We start from the raw sequence: 20,135 nt of genomic DNA on the forward strand, positions 1-20,135 counted from the left end.
CATCGAAACCAGGGTGTAAAACACTACTGCATCAGATGAGTGGCACGTTAAACCTGCCTAAAAGACCCAGGACCATGGTCATGGACAGAGGAGAGCTGCATCCTGGGTAGCTCCTCTTTCTGAATTCATGTCTCTTTCTCCTCTAGATGTTCATCATCCAGATGCAAAGTCATCCTCTACAGTCTGTTCCCCATACTCGTCTGGCTCCCCAAATACAAAATCAAGGACTACATTTTGCCCGATGTTCTCGGCGGGCTCAGCGCAGGGACAATTCAAGTGCCACAAGGTGAGAAGATGTTCCCTTTCTCTGTCATTTGGGCATGGTGTAGCAGCTTCCCCCACAAGCAGTGATGAGAAGGTACTACAGCTTCTTATCAAGCTGCAGTATACCATAGCATCTGACCATTCAAGGGCCTCGCTCTGATCGAGTCCTTACACGATTGATTTCATCCCTTAGGCTTGGCATTATTGGGAGTAGCAAAATGTCAGTTTATCAGCAGGCTATGCTTTCTTTCCCCTCACACCTGGCTCTTCCTTGTTTCCCTGTAGGACCTTTCTTCCTCTCCTCATGGGTCCCTCTCATCAGAGGATCACATCCTTCTCCCATATCTGGAGAGAGTTAGTAGTAAACTGCACTTGCCACAGTGCCTTGGCAGGACTGACTCAGCAGCTTGGTGGAGGTTTCTAAGTCCCACTAACAGGATGAGTTAGCGGGGGTCCTGCCTCTGTATTCAGGATTGTAGATCCAGCTGCCTGGTTGTATCAGCATACTCCATTACAGTCTCTGGTGGACTTTCTGGCTTCTTCTCCTGCAGCACCTAGTCACCGTCAGAGACAAGCTACTGGACTTGACTGGCCTACTGCTCTGATCTAGCAGGACCAGCCCCAGGGAACACAGATTTACTTTAACTACCGCTGAATGATCTGATCTGAAGTCAATGTCACTTGTATTTTTCAGGCATGGCCTTTGCACTACTGGCCAATCTCCCTCCTGTCAATGGGCTCTACTCCTCCTTCTTCCCCTTGATAACATACTTCATCCTTGGTGGCATCCACCAAATGGTCCCAGGTAAGTTCCCCTTCTCCAGTGCTGGATTTGAATGCACCCCAAGTCCATTTGTTGGTCAAGGGCAGTTCCCCTGGCTCTGCCAGATCCCCAGGGACAGTGCTATTTATCAGGTCTGCTCCCTGGGGCATTAGGAAACATACCCGATTCCCGGTGCTTGCCATATAGCATCACGGTGCCCTGATAAACTGCTGCCATTTCCCCACATAGAGATGACAGCCATGCAGGGTGGGTGATTCCTGGTGGACAGTCTAAGACACATTATGGAATGGGATGATCTGTATAAAAATCAGTCACTGATGCTATCATTTTGGCCTGAAGGGACCTTTGCAGTCATCAGCATTATCGTTGGGAATGTCTGCCATGAGCTGGCTCCTGAGTCTGACTTCCAGTACTTTAACCACACCACCAATGAGATACATGTCAACAACACTGCCATGGAGGCAGCCAGACTGGAGATCTCAGCCACATTAGCTTGTCTAACGGCCATAATACAAGTAAGGATGCCTTTGCCTTGAATCTACTCCCTGTTTGGGTCTAGCCTAGCACCTCTGTGAGGTTAGACACTGACTGTTCCTGCAAGACAAGTGCTTGTCATCTGGGGCAGGAGATGACAGAGGCAGCATGGGCAGGAACTGGGGCTGTTTCTGAGTTGGTGGTACCTGGAAACAAAGAATTTGGAAAGGTCCCATGGTCCTGACCTGCCTGTGGTCCTGGGCAGCACTTCAAACCTGCTGGACCTCTGTTCCTGCAGTCATGGGCCCCAGTGTAGGGACCTGGATAGAAAAATCCAGCCTACATAAATTTTTCTGAACAGAAAAGAAAGATGCTGAGGTCTCCATTCTTTAGTCATGGTTTGCAGCTCACAATTGCTGGTCTATTTTCATCCCAAGGACATTTTGCACGGGAGTGCACATGGTGGGAGTGAATTAAACTTGTGGCAATGCCCAAGGGGAAGCCACAGGAGGCCAGGGATGTGCTAAGGACCACGGTGAGATGGTGACCATGCTGGCTTTCCCCTGCCCATATTCAGAGGGTGACTGGCTGAGCCATTCTCAGTGCAGATCCAGGATCGGGGGATGGAGCTGTCCATAGTGGCACAAAACTTCCCTGATCCTTTATGCAGAGCTAGTTGTATGTTTGAGTAATCAGAGAGCTACATAAAAGCCCAAGCACCACAGTCACAACCAGGGATTGCACAGAGCAGCATTCCAGGCACTCCCTTGTTCTTTCCTATCCCAGGAGGAGGGTGGAGGTCAGAGAGAAGCCTCCACATGGGCTCTTTGTTCCTTTCTGGGATGAGTCTCCATGGGCCAGTTGCACCTGCTCTGTGCCAGGCTATACCCATGACACAGCACTAACTGGGTGCTCTACACTGGAAGAGCCAGTCTGGTACATGAAGCATCTCTCCATGAACAAGCTGAAAGATGCCCTTTGGGGCTGGATTGGTTCCAGTGGCTCCTCAAAGTGACCTGTCTGTCTGTCCATCCTTAGATTTGCCTGGGCTTTGTGCAGTTTGGCTTTGTAGCCATCTACCTCTCAGAATCTTTCATCAGGGGCTTCATGACCGCAGCAGGGCTCCAGATCCTCATCTCCGTGCTCAAGTACGTCTTCGGCTTGAAGGTCCCATCTTACACCGGGCCCCTCGCTATTGTCTACGTAAGTCATCTCTCTGGGGCATGAAGCTTCTTGCTGCACCTTGACCCAGCACTGAGCATGCTGCCAGTGCTATGCAAACCACGACTGAATGGTGATAGAAGCAGAGGGCTGAGCACGTGCCTGACTGTGTTGCTCCCAGCTCCCTCTGCTTGTACCAAGGGGGACGTGGGCTACTGATGCACTGCTTAAAAACACAATTCATACTTAGCCCTTGGCTGACAGCTCCGAATTCTAGGTCACTGTAGACTTAAGGGGGCTGAGCATTTCAGAAGGAATATGAATCCTCCTGTGCTGGGGTAGGCACCTATCTCTAATTAGTTAGGGACCATAAAACCTTCTCAGCAGGCCTTATTCTATCTCTGGGATGTCTTGCACCTTCTGCTGATGCTTCTACTACTGGACACTTTGGTGCCTGCTCTTTATGGACATTGGTGCATCTGGCAGGGTGTTCTCTACCTGGTCCCTGGCCCCTCTCTGTGCCTCAATGACAGCCCTCTCCTCTCTCCCCTCTAGACTTTTATCGATATTTGCAAGAACCTCCCCAAGACCAATGTGGCCTCCTTGGTCTATGCCTTGGTCAGCGCTGTGCTCCTGATTATTGTGAAAGAGCTGAACCTCAAGTACATGAAGAAGATCCGGGTGCCTATCCCAATGGAGATCATCATAGTAAGTGATGCCCAATTTCATTCATCCCTTGTTCCCAGGAAAGGAAATCACCCCCTTAGCTCCTGCCAGCCTACTCAGGAAGGTGCATCTTCAAGGCAAGCAGTGTAAGAGGCTGGATTCTAGTGCCCCCATACACTGATACCTAGTAAGGCAGGACGTTATATCCTGAGAGCCTCAGGAGAGGGGAAGCTGGCATAAAAGGCCACAACTCACATGGAAGAGAGGAGACTTTTAGGACAGGATGGGCTTTGACCCCAAGCATCTTGTTCTCTACTGCAGTAAGCACTAGTATGGCCAACCTGAAATGCTAGGTGAGGGTAGTGCTGGTCATGGATCCTGCTCCTTCCATTTACTTCTCTCCTTTTTTGTCATTATAGGTTATAGTAGCCACTGCAATCTCTGGGTGCTTGGGCATGCCTGAGAAATACCACATGCCAGTAGTTGGGAAGATTAGCATGGGGTAAGTATGTGAACTGACCTGGCTCCCTCGCAAAGGGCTCCTTCCCTCTGGACCAGTGCTACTCCTGCGGTGGCTCCCTTTCTACAGTCTGTGATACAGATGCCCATGTCCCAAAGTGACAGACCATGAAGGACAATGACCCCCACAATAGGGAATGAAGAAAGGGGGACAGTATTTCATTACCACTTGTTTCCCCCTGTCTGCCACTCCCCCCCTGCCTTTGCTGCTTTCAGAGAGCTGCACTAATTAAAAGCGCCCGGAGGGTCACGTGTATCATTGTCCCTGTGCTGAAAAACGGCAGTCGGGTGCTTTGAACTAAAGCTCATCAAACCAGCTTTAGCGTAAAGCATCCCACTGCCATTTTTCAGCACAGGGATGCTGATACCCGTGATGCTGAAGTCTGCTGGAGTGCAGTAATTACCATGCTTCAGCTAACTCGATTAACAGAGCATGCTCCGACGCGCTGTAATTACAGTGCGTCACAGCAGCTTCCCTGCACGTGTATAGGAGCCCACAAGTTTCCAGGTGCTTTTTAAGTTACTTCCTAGACACAACTATATCCTTGTTTATTATGTCAGCACAGGAATGGTGACTTGTAATTACAGCACTGCGCACTCCAGTCTTGTGTTTGCACAGCTTCATCATTGTAATGACATGGTGGCCTTTCACCATGCAATCTAAGCCTGGGGAAAAATCCTTTTCCTAGAGTATTGTTGAGTACTTTATAAGTGCTCAGAGAAGCCTGGGCCCTCTCCAGACACCAGTCTGAGAAGACAGCTAGCCCTACTGCCATTACAAGTTATCACTCTGTGGTCATTTAAGATCTTCCAGCCTTTTAGCGCAAGAACTCCAGCATCCTGCAAATCCCAGTCGGAATTCACCCACTATAATCCCCCCACAGCTTCAGTGAGATGTGCCATTCTTCACTTCTTCTCCACAGTGTTGCTGTGCACTGTTAAACAGCTGTTGTGTTTCTCCCAGAGATGGCTGTACTTAAGAGATGGATGACATGACCCCTGTATAGATTAGCCAAAATCCTATGCTGTTGGGTCCCTCTCCACACCTCTGAGTCCTGATTACTTTTCTCCTCTGTTCCTCCGATGCAGTTTCCCAGCCCCAGTGCTCCCTCTGGTGAGCAAGTGGAAGGATATGATCGGCACGGCTTTCTCGCTCGCCATTGTTGGCTATGTGATCAACCTGGCTATGGGACGGACCCTGGGAACCAAACATGGCTACAACGTGGACCCCAACCAGGTAAGATTTGCTTAAGCGTCGCAGTTGTGGCATCGTCCTCTAGACTGCTGGGTGCAACACGTGTGAAAGCAGGAGTTTATTTAACAACTTGGAAGCCATAAAATTTAGTTTGTTTGTTTAAGATATGTGTGTTTCTTTCCGTACATAATGATGTATTGTAGGGTTGCTGATCACTGTGGAGCTAAGTGCACTGTTACTGCAGGTAGATTTTCTCTGTGCCAGAGGGAGATGGTTCAGAACTGGAAGGAGTCGTGGGTTCGATTGTCATGTCTTACTTTCCCTCCACCACCATCCCACTCGCTCCCCAATTTTCCCTCACTCTTTCTTGTTTCACTCATGGCTGAGTTGCAGGGTACCTCAGCCCAGGCACAGCGCCAGGTTAACACTGCTATGCTGTGTCTGGGACCCAACCTAGCTCAGGTATGTCTACACAGGGCTGAATTGTGCAGTGTGGACATGCCCCACATGCCAATGGGAACTGGTGAAAATGCTGACCTATGCATCATAATGTCTTCCCTGTGGAACAGGAAAAGTTTAGTCAAGGTTATAGCTAGTTCCTCAGTTCATTGAAACTGATGTGTGTTCAGAGAAAAGAAATCAAAGATGAAACCTGGGTTTCATCTGGATTGAGCGGGCAGAATAAACCATGCTCCAGTTATGCTAGGTTTCTGTCTACACCCTTTCCCACATTCCAACCCTGGTTTTCTAACATGGTCGCTTCCCATTTGATTCTCTCTCCATATACATGTAGCGTAGATGGGTCACCACTGTGAGGGTCTACACTGCTGTAAGCCAGAAATGACCCAGTCTTTGAATGGTGGGAGTGTTACTGAGACCAAGTCTGCTCTCACATATGATGGTGTACACGGGCAGTCAGACTGAAGTTACCTGAAGTGCACCACTGCATAATCAGGGATCGTGAGAACAGAGCCAGGATCAGTAGTTCCTGGACACCTTTCACATTCACAGTCCTGGACCCTTTCTGATGTTAGAATTGCCTCTTCAAGGCCAGGCCCACAGCAGGTGAAAATCAGTGTGGCTCCACAGAAGTCAGTAGTTACCTCTACTTCCATGAGCCAAGGTTCTGTCCCTTAAGACTGATGTAGGAAGTTTTTTGCATTTCTTTGGAACGTAATGAGGGAAGGCCTGTGGCTGCTCCAGCTGAGAGTCCTGGATTCCTTGGAGACTGCCTGGATACTGCAGGAAGCAGGACAAAAAAAAAGATCCTGCCTTGTATTCAGAAGCACAATGATGGTTTTCAATAACAGCCAGGCATGCCGCAGTTTTCCTTTCCTTGCCTGCTGCAGACAAAGCCTTATTAACGATTTGCATGCCGATCAAGAGAAATCCCTCTGATCTGCCCTTTTCCAGTACACAGGAAGACATGACTCAGAAAATCTAGGATAACCCTGGGATTGGCAGGAGCAATCCTGGGGCAGGGAAGAGCCTGGGGGAAAGGCAGAAATGGGAAAGGGTGGCAGATCTCTGCAGAGAGAATGACACCCACATAAGAGGTGGAAGGGAACCCTGTGTGACTTATTTCTCCCTGTCCTGTAAAAGTGCTGCCAGATGGAGCTGATTGACAGGGCAAGAAGATGATGTTTTGTGCCTCCTGAACAAGCCTATTTCCCTTATCTCCACAGGAGATGCTTGCCCTGGGCTGCAGCAACTTCTTTGGGTCCTTTTTCAAAATCCATGTGATCTGCTGTGCTCTGTCAGTAACCTTAGCTGTGGATGGAGCTGGAGGAAAATCTCAGGTGAATGCTTTCTCTTTGCTAGTAACTGTGACTGCCCCACCATGATAGCTGGTGTGGCAGTGGTTTGTATGAAGGGCAGTAAGGGCTGCTACCTGAATACAAATAACTGGAGCCAATCCTCTGATGAGACTCAGAGCCAGATTTGCTGACTCCACTGCAGCTAATCTAAACTACCTCATTTGGCTTGAATGAAGTCACTCCAGATTTACACCGCTGGAGCTGAGAGTGAACTTTGTTCCTGATATTTTCCCAAGGACCTTGATAGCACATAGGACAGGTAGCGTATGCAAAGCTGTTGCTCTGTGCATCGATAGTTGGAATCCAGCCTGAGCCTCTCACTCACTGCATCATGTTACTGTCTGGTGACCTCTAGGTGAGGTGAATGTCTTGGTGCTCAAACTATTTTCCCAGTGTTAAGCACTAACCTTACAAGAAGCATTATGTGGCATGGCACGTTTGGTGTCTGCCACTTTAAGGGCAGAAAACAGGTAGCAGCCAGGTGTCTGATGAGGGCAGCCATTTTGGACCCAGGGATATAAACTGGGCTCAGTTTGCTGTAGAAAGGAAGGAGGAAACATCAGCCTGAAAGGCTGGTCTGAGTCAGTGGGTAAGGGTAGGGGCTATGGGGGGAAGGGGTGACCCCTTGTCCTGGGTAAGATGTAAAACTGCACCCTGTTGGGGAAGGGTGGTCTGGTGGGGCTCCTAGTGGCATGGGAGCCCCCAGGAAATGCCAAGCCAGCTACTTCCCTGGTGAAAGGTAGGGTGGGGTGCCTTAACCCTGGTCTCACATCCGTGGTGGTGTTTTAGCAAGCAGGGAGAGCCCAGGGCTTGGTTAAGGAGCCCTGAGGCAGAGCTCAGGCTGGAGGAGGGGCTTGGGGCTGCACCCAGGTGGCAGAGGAAAGCCTGGGGGTGTGAGCCAGACCCCATGTGAGAGGGGCAATGAGTAGAGAGACCTTGTGTGAGAGGAGTGATGAACAGAGCAACCCTGTGAGTGGGGGTGAGCAAGGAGGCCAAGTGGAGGCATAGTGGCCTGGTGAGGGGCTAGGAGTGAAATAGGCCTACAGTTGTGCAATTGCTCAGTCAATACTCATGTGAGGGTAGTGGGAGACGCCCAATAGACTGTGCTGGGGTTGACTGAGGAGAGAAGAGCTAAGCCCGACGCTGGGTGGCATGAATGTGGCACCTGAGAGAGGGCAGTATAAAAGAGGCTGGGTGAGAGCCAGTGGAGTGAGTGGGACCCTGGTGAGAGAGGGGTAGCATGTGAGTGGCCCTCTGGGGCTGCAGAAAAGAGCTATAACTGTGTGCCTGGTTTGCTATGGCCATAAGCTGGAGAAGTAACACTTGTGAGGCATGGGACCTGTGTAGGGACAGTCGGAGCAGGTATTAAGCCCCTGTCAGCAGGGCAAGTAATGGGTAGCCTCTAGCCTTAGTAACAAGTCTCATTTTTGCCATCAAGGCATGGCAGGCAAGCAAAGTGGGTGGTTACCCCAGAAGCAAGACAGCTGCTGAAGACCTGATGAGAAGGCACCCTGTTATACACTACCATGGCTGGGGGTCCTGTTGGTGGGCATGAGAGAGGGACAAAACACTAAAGGCTATGGAAGGGGTCCTCAAGGCAAAGGCCTGACTGGCTTGAAAGCCTCTGGGATCAACAGCTCCCATGGACTGCAATGGGTGCACAGGCTGAGGAAAGAGCCTCAGTCTCTGGAGCTGCTAATCCAGGAGACTTCCCTATTGTTTAGCGGCACTATTGCTCAGATGCTGAGTGTAGGTGGACACCTACCATGTGGGCAAATGCTTGGCGAGGCCATAGCACTCAAATACTTAGAGGAAGAGGAAGTGGCAAGAATCCTGGCCCTTGCTGGAGCCACTAGATATGCAGTTGCTGTCCCTGGCCCTCAGTTCAATGGGTGACAAGGTTCAGAGAACCTGAGTGCCCTCTGTGATGACAGCTTTTCTGCCCACAGGTGGCAAGTTTCTTTGTGGCACTGGTGGTTATGGTAACCATGCTGTCTTTGGGGACTTACCTCTATCCTCTTCCAAAGGTAAGTACACATGACCTGAGGAGCTATGGCAGGGAACAAAACCTTTCACCCTTGTGGGACACAGTGGGGTACAGTTAGGCCTTTTATTCTGGCATCCTTTATTTCCCAAATCACCTGTTTCTAGCCAAACCCCATAAACCTTCCTGCTCGTACTGTGAATGAGCATTAAGGTAAGAGCTATCACACGGCTGTATGCAGTTCTATTAAACATCCCCCAGGAAAAGCACCTTGTATTGGAGGTTTTCCTCAAGGTTTTACTGAGTGAACCTGGAACAAGTGTCGAGAGCATCTGATCAGCTTTAGGGGAAAAACCCAGCAGACCTGGGGAGGATTTTTTGAGATTTTGTTTAAGGTTGTGAAAACTTGAAATTCAGGAGTAGTGAAATGATGGGACTGGAACAATGAAAGAGAAGGTCTTGGTCATGCCATGAGGCCACTGACTCCCTCATGAGGACACCGGGCCTACTCTAGTCTAGGATATTAAATCCAATCCAGAGGAAATACTGGACCAATTGCCTCTTTCCTGCCTTGGGATATATACTATCCAGTGCTGGACAAACTGGATAGTACTTCTGATAGCTGTTTCTGGTTATTACAAACCAGCTAGCAGCCACCCTCAGCTATCAGTTGTATTCATGGACCAGGTGTCTTCCCTACCTCACTAATGCTGGTGGTCTAAAAAAACACGGAACAAAAAGATGGCCCCTTGCCAGACAGCATGTTGCACAAAGCTTACATAAAGCAAACTACTGCAGAGCAAGGTGTGGAGATGCCATCTCCTGCCACCCCTGTGGCAGAAGTGGAGAATAAAACCCATTCATTTGTGCCCCAGGTTCAAGAGCGATCTTGGTGAGCTTCAGCCACTGTTGACCTCTAGCACTGCCCCTCGGCTGCAGGCCTGAAAAGGCAGAACCGTATTCAGGCTAGCACTTCCCTATTGGGCAATAGGCCATAACACTTACACTTTTCCTGTGGTTGGGTCTGAGCTGCTGTCCTCTTCCTTTGCAGTCTGTGCTTGGAGCCTTGATAGCAGTGAACCTGAAAAACTCCCTCAAGCAGCTGGCGGATCCCTTCTACCTGTGGAAGAAAAGCAAGCTGGATTGTGTGAGTCCTCCACAACAGGAGCCCCGGACAGGGCTGGGGAGTCGGCCTGAGTTCTTCAGTAGGAGAGAACCTCGCCCCTACTTGGGGTGCAAGACTAGCAGAGGCCTAGCCATGAACTGAGCCCTCCAACCAAGGTTGCAATAGGACTTGAGTGGTGTAGCACTGTCACTCTGACCCCCTGCTAAAGGCTGGGTTTCTCTCTACCAGCACAATGTCTTCAACGTGTTGCTGATCAGTGTTTGGCTGAAGATCACAAATACAGGCAAAATGGCCAAATGTGTCTGCTCTAGCTGAGCCTTTTCACACATGGTCTGGGTAACACAGACACCTGAGCTACTATTGCTGCCTCCTCCAGTTTAAATGCCAATTAATGTTTAGAGGCTGTTTCCCCAGAACTAGCCAAACCAGCCCTACTCAATATCTCGGAGTAGTTCCTTGAAACTGAGGAGTGTGTCTCCAGGGGGAAGGAAGTCCTTTGGGAAAGATAAGGATTCCAGGCACTGGTTGACACAGACCCTACCTGGTGGTCTGTGTGGGAGACTGGAATTAGGAAGTGTCTGGCATAAAGACCTTGTTTGAACAGGGCTCATATTGATGACAGGCTGTGTATAAACTGGGCCAGTAACCTGTGGAATTCCAAAGGAACAGTTTTATTGGCAAACAAGGAGGCCAAGAGGGCTGGTCTGAGTCATCAGCAGGCTTCCTAAAACACTGTGTAAGCAGGAGCGGGAGAGGAGATGGGTCATGGTTCTAAGCAGGGATGAACAATTTAATATAGCACATACCAAAAGCACATTAACAAAGGACTTGGGCTTGGAGAGCTCCCTCAGGCAGACCACACTGCTTGAGGCCCCTAGCTTCTGGATGTAGATACAAAACACTAGAGGTGAGCTCATTAAGATGGTACACTCAGCTGGTTAGCCCACCTGAAGCTCTGTGCAGGCATGACTCTGCTGAAACCTGCCTTGAGCTGGTAGAGCTCATTTCAAACAGCAAGAAGCTTTAGCAGTACAGACACTTTTTCATCCTGGCCCTTTTGAAACTGCTTTTAGGCAGAGCCTAAAAGCTAGTCTTGACCAGGAAAAGTATTTCAAAGAAGGCTGGGCTTGGCCACAGTGCTCATGATGCTCAGCCTACACTTGACTGCTTTCTGTAGCCAAGACTCACCCAGGTCCTGTTGGCTCACCCCATTTACAAATACTTTTTTTCCCTCTTGTCAAGAGAGACCTGAAAGTTGGATCCATCTGACCCTCCCCTCTGCAAAGCTTTAGGGATTTGGACCCACCTCGCAGTTCAGAGCCATCTCACAGGCACAGATCCAAGCTGTATCACCTGTGAGATAGTAAAGCAAAGTCCCAGATGCTTTTTGCCATGAAATATGACTCTGCACCTTTTATAACACCACGGATGTAGATCCTATTATCCTTGCCAAATTCCAATTAGGCTAATTGCTGACCTAAATCTCTCCTGGAATTTCAACTGGATACAACATTTCTAGCCTCCAATGATGATGCAATATGGCCAGATGATGTCAGGGAGTTGTCATGCTTAACCTCCGAGCTGGCTGCAAGATCTTCATATAGATATACTATAGCCTGAGAAGTCCTTGGAGGCGGGGGAGCAGAAGGTTCTGAGTAAAGGAGAGAATTTGGCTGAGTGTCCATTCACTTGTACCATCATAAATCTGATGCTTGGCTATTGAAGTCAATTGAGTCACCTTCATTTGACTGTCATCAGAATCGGGCCTATTAGTAGGGATGAGGATTCTGTCATGATGCTTCTATGTTTGTTATATATTTGGATCTCAGCTGTGATATCTTCCATATGCTGACTGTCTGTAGGGGCCTTCAAAGAGGGGCACTGCATATTTATATAATGGCAAAGGGCCTGGACTTCAAATGAGTGTCTTGTCTTGACTAGTCAAAAGGCTAGTCTTTAAAACTGAGCGTGCTAGCAAGAACAGGAAGTTTCAGACTGAATGAACCAAGGCGGTTCTGAAGCTGAGGAACTTGAGTTTCTAGTGTGCCTGCCCCAGGATCCCACGAACTCACAAGAGAATAATTCCAGTCTTCCAGAATGCAAACCTCAACTAAAAAAAGAGCCTGAGTCACCAGTTCTTTTATTTCTCATTATTTTAGTCTCCAAGTCCTAGTGTTGTTTGGATTCAGGACCTTGTCAGGTCTATCTCTCCCTGTAAGTCTTCATGAAAGCGCCCACTGCATGTCGCACAGAGAGGTGACTTGCCGTGTACTTGTCCTTCCACAGATGGTCTGGATGGTGAGTTTCCTGTCGGCCTTCATCCTGGGCCTGCCCTATGGAGTCGCTGTTGGCGTGGGATTCTCTGTGCTAGTGGTGGTTTTTCACACTCAGTTGTAAGTGCTCTCGGGGATCTGCATTGCAGGGTGACTGCACAGTTCCAGAATATTTTCTAGTTATTCAGTATACTTCAGGTTATTTTTATAAGTGACCTTTGGACCAGATTTTCAAAGGAATGTGTAAACGGTGCCCGCGGGGGAAACACAGGTGTCCTCCCCTTCTGCTGGAATGCACAAACAGGAACGTCAGTCATTAATTACTGCCTGGCGTCCCACTCCTGTCCACAGAGTTACCCCGTGCATATTCCAGAGCAGGTATAATGCTACAGGTATTTGCCCTGCCAAAAAAATATCTCCACAGATCTTTTCCTATGGAATCACTGCTCAGAGTGGCATCCATCACTGAGCAAGGACTGACACAGGGCTTATGTGCTACTCTCGGCACAGGCCTCAGGTGCGAGGATGAATTTTGGCTGCAGAACGAATTCTCTTTCATTAGTATCCACCAGCAAAGGGCCCAGATTTTTGGCTGAAGGGTCCCAGGACTGTCATACAAATACACAATCACCAAAGTATCCAGGCACAGTATTTTTAGCACTGTTCAACATTTAATACGTGTTGTATTTTTTTTCTTCTAGTCGTAACGGTTCTGCCCTGGGTCAGGTAACCTCCACTGACATATATAAGAACCCCAAAGCCTTCAACAAGGTAAGTGTGGAAGTTAAAAGGCTCTAAGAGAAAATTACTCTGTTCCGAATTCCCCCGTGACCTGTGTAATAAGGAGCTGTATATCTGTGTTACTTTTTCACCTGGTTTAGCTCAGTGGGGTTGTTATTGGCTTGTTATTTTCAGAAGTCATAGCAGGAGGTCTGATCCTTGCAGTGGAGGCTTTCATAATCCTCAACTATCCGCCCTGTTTTAAATCCTTCTGCCTCACCCAAGAGGTCAATACGGTGTTGATGTCACTACTACTGTTGCTGCATATTAAACAGAGAGAGCAAGCAGTTGTGCTCCTCATAGATACAGATCCATTGGAAGTGATCTGAGGTTTTATCCGCAGACCTGTTCACCCCACATCTATTGTCTCCAGCTGCAAAAAAATAACAACCCCCCGAGCCAGGCAAGAGTCTCTTACGCGCAGCCTGAACTCAGATGTCTGTTGCAGGTCCATGAACTCGATGGGATAAAAATCGTGACCTACTGCTCCCCACTGTACTTTGCCAACTCAGAGATATTTAGGGAGAAGATTATAGCAAAGGTAAGAAATCTTCAGTCAACATCTGCTACAAATAGAAGCTACTGCCTTATTCCAAAGCAAATGGCTCTCAGCCTCTGATGCCTTACTGCCCTAAGGAAACATATGGGGATGGCATGTTAAGTTTTGGAGAGTGGAGACCTTTATTTTCATGACGCTCAGTGGCCATGTCTACATGAGCAGCAGACTGTGCAGTAACCAGCGTTACTGTGCAGTACTATCCCCGCATGGCTGTTTTTCAGATGCTACTATGCAGTAGCACTGCATCACGGTTAGTGCCCACCAACGCTACTGTGCAGTAGTGTCTCATGTAGAGGCGCCCAGTAAGGAGAATCACTGGCCTTAGCTAGGAAATAAGCCTAAATCCTGGCTAGCATCTCTACTGCCAGAAGACTCCCTGCAGGTCCCTCCTCCCTGCCTGAACTGGTATGCTGTCTTGTAAGAGGGGCTGCCAACAGGGGACCCTTGCTCGCCTCACCCAGGCACAGGTGAAAGTGCCAGATGCAATGTAATCCCACCACGCTTCATGGTCATGTGCAGAAAAATAACAGGAGAACGCTCTGTGCTCATGGAACTGAACTGGCTTTTGGTAGAAACTAGTGGTGGAGGTGCCACAATACAGCCAGCACTCCAGCCCCCGTGCTGTTCCTTCCAAGCTCTAGGCAGGCTGCTGAAAAGGAAGCACCTAGAGTGGGGCCAAAGTCGAGACAGACCAGAAGCCTCTAGGTCTCCTGCTCTCAGAGTCTGACCTTCTACAAAATGGCTTTTTTTTTCTGCCTGAGCTCTCCAAAGTCCTCTTTGAACAAGACAGCAACTAGACATGGTTATGGGCACTTAGCAGCAGCCTGGGCTGGCCCATGAGCTGGCCTGAGTGGTGACTAGCTCCCTTTATGCCACTCGCATATAGGCGTGAGGCTCTTGCATTCAGGTCTTCCACAGCTAATCCCCATACGTGAACCTGACTAACTGTCTCCTCTTCTCCACAGACAGGGGTGGATCCTGGAAAAGTGTACTTAGCCAGAAAGAAATATGTGAAACAGCAGGAGAAGGCAACTGTACACCAGCCAACAAAGCTACAGAAATTCTTATACAAGAAGAACAAGGTAATACATCCTTTCTATAGCCACACGTCTGGGTGTCTAGCCTCTTCTGGGTGCCATTGATTGTGAGATCACAAGAGAAAGTTATAAGAAATAGAGAAGTGTGATAATTGAACTGACTGGTATTAAAATAAGAAACCACAAACACAATTTAGGGAATTTGGGGACGTGCATGAATTTCACGGTCACAAGTACTGATCGTGCATAGGAACAAGCTTGCCTATTTTTATTATGTTGTTGATGCTGCTGCTGTTGTTGTTGCTATTAATGAGTTCATTAAATATATGAATTATTTAACAAATGTCAAACTTATTGCAGATGAAATACGTTTTATTAATATAACCTGATTTATTGGAATAACTTGATGAAGGGATTACTAAAATCCCTTGGTGTTGCACCAAGTACATTTGAAGATATAGATATCATTACTTATTTCAATTGCAATATCTTGCTACTTCCTATCACAGGTTGTTTAGAGATTAAACGAAACCCAGGCAAGACAGCAATCCTGTATTATTCTGTGTTTGGAGTGATTTTGCTTGCCACATAGTATTTTCCTTCCCCTGAAAACAAGAGTTGTTAATTCGATGGTTGTCCACCACTAGCTAAACTGTACAGTTGAGCAATTGTTCCTCCAGGGTGAATGAAGCCATATGCTAGCACCTCTGTCCATATGACATTAAACCTTATATATGTAGGTAAACACAGCAAGATACACCTCTGGCTCTCTAGACCTTGTCATGATTTGTACCAAGGGGGCTTTACAAATTCTGTTCTGGCTCATAATAACGAAACCAAAATGGAAAAATGAATGAGGCTGATGGGTAAGAAAGGCTGGCAATATTATTTTGACAGTCAGGATCTGCTTGCTCCTCAGAGCCAAAACATTTTTTTAAATAATGCTGGGGTTATACCAGAAGCATGGTAATTTAAAACAGCAATATAAATCATATGCTTACACGGAATTAATTGTGTTTTTAATTTGATCAGATAAAAAACAGTATATCATCTGCAGCTGGAATTCTTCTATACTAAGATGTCACTGTAAGGGGGAAAAAAATCTAAATGTAATTAATGTGCAGCTGGCACATCTCCAGAACAGTTAAAGAAACCTGCAGGATAGCTAGTTCACGCCCAAACAGAGCAACTGGCTTGTTGCTGGTCTTCAGACAACCTGTCTAAATCATGCTGCCAGTGTCTCCTACTGCAGCACTGTACAGTACAGGACTCTGGGATAACTACAGGCAAGTGGCCCAGCATAGTAGGTGATTAGTTAATTCTACAACGCACTCTTAGGAGCCTCAGCATATTGTTGCCAGTTTAGCTATACCTTCTCCAGTTTGTATCTCTTCTAGCAAATTATCAACAACAATAATATGCCAGGCTTTTATACTGTAATTACTGCTTGATTTTTTTTATTTATTTTTTTTATTATTATTCTTTTTAAGGATTATTCCTCTTTTTTTAATTATTCTTCTTTTTTCCTTTTATTGGGTCACTTTGATTTGGGGTCATTTTGATTTTGCTGATCAATGTCATTTTGATGCTTGGCTGCTTCTTACTGCACTCTTTATTGTGAAGATCTCAACTTGAAATGCTGACGGTCTTTGACAAACTAGCTGATCCTGGGTACTCCAAAAATAAATAAATAAATAAATAACCAGGCCTAGTACTCCTGCTGCACCTCTGATATTCGATAGTGTTCCAAGAAGAATTTGGCCTAATAAAGGGCTGGAAGTAGGAGGGAGGGATGGATGGATGTTTTTCTAAAATTGTTTTCTTGTTCTAGCTCAGTCATTTAAATAAATATGAATGCAGGAATCCTTGGGTAAAGCTCTCTGACCTGCGTTATGTGGGAGGTTAGGCTAGGGATCTTGATCTTAATTTTCCCAGGCTTATTAATTTAGCTACAGTCTTGACTTGAGCCCTCAGAATGACCTCACCAGCACCTATTGCTCATCTGCCATAGCTGGAGCCTTACTTCTGCCAAATATAGGGGCAACTTTTTGGAAGGAACTAGGAACTGCATTGGAATCAGTAGAGCAGGAAAGCTGTGGGAGAAGGAAAATAGAAACAGGGCACATCCACGTGAAATAGTAAGTTGCCGTAGCAATGAGCTACAGCAATATAGCTTATCGCTATGGCGACATAGCATTGGTGGGCACTAACCGTGATGCCACTACTACTGCGTAATAGAGTAAAAAATGACCCATGTGCCACCAGGCCAACCGCACAGTCAGGGGCATGTGTAGACACACCCACCGAGTAAATATTTTGCTAAAAATTGGGGTTGTGTCAACTACTGGAAGAAGGGTGGGCATGGCCCAAGAGTCCAGCCCAAGGAGAAGGGTCCACTAATGCAGCCAAACTGACTGAGATGGAGCTTATCTAGTGAGTGCTAGCCTCTCTCCAACTTGACCTGGCAGCAACCCAAAATATATCCATCCTGTTGCAAACTGCAATGGGGAGAAAACTTCAGCTGCCATGAATCTGAGCAGCTCCGTTTCCTTCAAGGAAATTATGCTGATTTGCACCAGTTAAGACACTCTCTCTTGGGATTTGCTGGTGTTGAGATGCCATAGGTACATGACTGTGCCAGGGCCTTGGAGCCCAGCCTGCTGCTCTGAAAGCCATGCTCCAAGTCCAGGAGGAGTATTTGTGTCTGACAAGCTCCAGGCAGGAGAGATGATCTTGTGCCTTTGCTTTGCTGCAGACCCTGTCTTTGCAAGAGCTCCAGAAAGATTTTGAAAGCACATCCCCGACGGACACCAACAACAACCAGACGGCTGCCAACGGCACCAGCGTCTCCTACATTACATTCCGCCCCCCTGCCAACCACGCCGGGCAAGTGAACACTTCGAGTGAGCTGGGCAGCACCTCTAGCCTTCGGAGTAGTACCTGCAGCGTTATCCCTGCGCCAACTGTGGACCCCATGACCATAGCACCACCCTATGTCAGCTTCCACACCATTATTCTAGATATGAGTGGCGTGTGTTTTGTAGACCTGATGGGGACAAAAGCTCTGGGGAAGGTTAGTTCTCAGGACCTATATTTCCTCTGCAGTGGGGGGTGGGGATATTTTACCTTCCTCACTGGAGCCTGTAGGACATTATTCATTCACAACTCCTGGGAACTTGCAGAGCCATAGATAAAAAGCCCTGCAGAAGCCCAATGTATGATCATCCTTATTAATCCTCTCTTTTTGTCTCCACATCCAGCTGTGCTCCAGCTATCAGAAGATTGGGATTAAAGTTTTCTTGGCAAATGTCCATGGTAAGAATCCAAGCATAATACATTTCCTTATGGGCTTCCTGCAACATCTGGGAGATGGGCACAGTGATGATTTCTTTTTTCCATTTTTGTGAACTGCACTAACTGCCAACAGGGCCAGCCTTTGCAAAGCTCTGATCATGTGCTTCCCAATGAAGTCAAATATTAAGATCAGGGGAAAGGATGGAGAGAGACTGCAGAGACTCAAATAAATAGGGGATGGAAAATTCTCTCTTCAATTAGCTCTTCTGTGATTAGAGGAATGTTTCCTGTGGTAGATCCCCCCACCCATGCTACTATCAGACCCCCTATGCAAGGATCAGACTTCATAAGTCATGGGGTTTCCATCACATGCTGCTCCATGCTTACTATTTTCATAGCACAGGGCTATGGAGAACAAAGCCTATTTGTCACAGGAAGAAAGGGTTCACAGATCCTTTTTACTACACAGAGCCAAAATGAAAAGAAGGGATTTAGGTTGTGCCTGAGTTTTGTACTGGTTTTTTTCTGCTTGAAAACATTTATTTCAAAGCCAGTTGTGTTCTCATCAGCTGTGATCTATGGTTATAAATGTGCAAGTTTATCTGCCCATAATGGGACAGGTTTACACTTCGAATTTCCTGGGCTCCACTGTTGTCTGTAGTAATGTGTGATTGATGTGATAGAGCAAATTAGAATAGGGGACATGGAAAAGCTAAGGGGGCAAGGCTACTGTCAGCACATCTAAAACAAAGATCTTATTAGGGGGGTGATATGGCTGTAGTAGCTTACAGTGTGCACCCAAAATAATAGCTATACCAATAGCAGTAATAAAATTCTCTGTCTCTACCTTTCTTTGCTCTTCTCTTAAGTTCCCTGGCCATTTTATGCCATTGCACTCATGACCTGCCTCACTTGCAAAATACTACTCCTCTTCTTTTACCCCAGGATAATGTAAACTCAGACCCTTCTCCTGCACTTTCTCCCACATACTCCTGAAAACTTCCTAGGAATGCCAGTGCAGTTCCCTTTTCTCTTGCTTGGACCACTAGGCTACTTTATTTCAAATCCAGAAATCAACCACAGCAAAGAGAAAAAAATTCCTCCCTCATTTTACACCCGTGCAAGTCCATCAACAAGAATGGGATCTTGATGATGCATGAACCGCTTGCTAGCACTCCACAGGAGTGTGTTGTGCTCCCATTGCTTTGGACCATTTTCATTCTCTGAGGCCTCTATCCACAAAAGGGTGCTACAGTTCAAGAAATTAGCATCTGCTGTGTTCCCTTTCAAGTGGCTCCTTCTTTGGCACCTTCCTCCTTGCTCATATATTTTTTTTTCCCCTTCTTCAGCTCAGGTATTCGATGACATTAGCACAGGTGGAGTCTTTGAAGAAGGAGGCCTAGACCGCAGTCACATCTTCTTGACCATCCATGATGCTGTTTTATTTGCACTGGCCAACATGAAAGGAGTCGTCCATCTTCCCATCTTAGAAGAGGTACTAGCCACCTGGAGACTGCAGAGTTGTAGGGCTGCATTCTGTACTTAGTTACACCCATGCAAGCGTAACCCATTGCGTCAGTGGGAGCTGCATGTCTTTCTCTAGCAACTGAGTCACAGGGGACGATAACAGCCTTCTGTTGCTGTACCTGATGGACTTAATTGATTATCTTAAGTGGTAGACATAAAAATGTATCATCCAGACTCAAAAAAGGATAATTGGCAAAGCCTGATGGAGTCAAGAGGGTCATACAGGTATAACTGGGAGTGAAACTGTATAACTGGGTAACTAGATAACTGTATAACAGAACCTCTATAACTGGATAGGAATTGGGATGAGCAGAAGCAAACAAGGGCAGAATTCAGCCCATAGAAACTAGAGGCAGAACATGTCTGTCTCCACTTGACTAGCTCCAGTATGCACTAGTGCTTGGCTTGGTGAGAGGGAAGAAAAGGCACAGGCAGCTATGTGGCACATGTTGTAAATACAGCAGTGACATGGGTTATTTATTAAGATATTGGCTGGTAATTGCATAGAAACTCAGATAGAAACAATGGTCATGTGACCACATTATCGCATGACAACAAGTTAAAATTGCTTGTATTACCACTGTATGTGTGTGCACAGCTCAGGCAGGGAAGACAGGTTATTGAAATCCTGCTTCCCTCTGTGCCCTTTCTCCCCATATATTTCAACTTCAGCAG

At 47.2% G+C, this 20,135-nt stretch overlaps 1 protein-coding gene across 3 annotated transcripts in view; it reads left to right on the forward strand.

The window, feature by feature from the left end:
* The window catches only part of SLC26A9 (solute carrier family 26 member 9), a 58,489-nt gene that overhangs the window by 33,890 nt on the left and 4,464 nt on the right, over positions 1–20,135 (forward strand). For all 3 annotated transcript variants that reach the window (XM_025205425.1, XM_006024749.3, XM_025205426.1), the window contains exons 3-19: positions 147–286; positions 959–1,069; positions 1,388–1,563; positions 2,561–2,725; positions 3,239–3,391; positions 3,769–3,851; positions 4,958–5,105; positions 6,749–6,862; positions 8,830–8,907; positions 9,916–10,011; positions 12,277–12,383; positions 12,965–13,034; positions 13,492–13,584; positions 14,568–14,684; positions 17,395–17,712; positions 17,900–17,954; positions 19,283–19,428. In XM_025205425.1, the coding sequence (XP_025061210.1) occupies positions 147–286; positions 959–1,069; positions 1,388–1,563; positions 2,561–2,725; positions 3,239–3,391; positions 3,769–3,851; positions 4,958–5,105; positions 6,749–6,862; positions 8,830–8,907; positions 9,916–10,011; positions 12,277–12,383; positions 12,965–13,034; positions 13,492–13,584; positions 14,568–14,684; positions 17,395–17,712; positions 17,900–17,954; positions 19,283–19,428 (2,170 nt within the window). The remainder of the gene's footprint in view (positions 1–146; positions 287–958; positions 1,070–1,387; positions 1,564–2,560; positions 2,726–3,238; positions 3,392–3,768; positions 3,852–4,957; positions 5,106–6,748; positions 6,863–8,829; positions 8,908–9,915; positions 10,012–12,276; positions 12,384–12,964; positions 13,035–13,491; positions 13,585–14,567; positions 14,685–17,394; positions 17,713–17,899; positions 17,955–19,282; positions 19,429–20,135) is intronic.

This window comes from Alligator sinensis, unplaced genomic scaffold (genome assembly GCF_000455745.1).
Source record: "Alligator sinensis unplaced genomic scaffold, ASM45574v1 scaffold1322_1, whole genome shotgun sequence".
Taxonomy (NCBI): domain Eukaryota; kingdom Metazoa; phylum Chordata; order Crocodylia; family Alligatoridae; genus Alligator; species Alligator sinensis.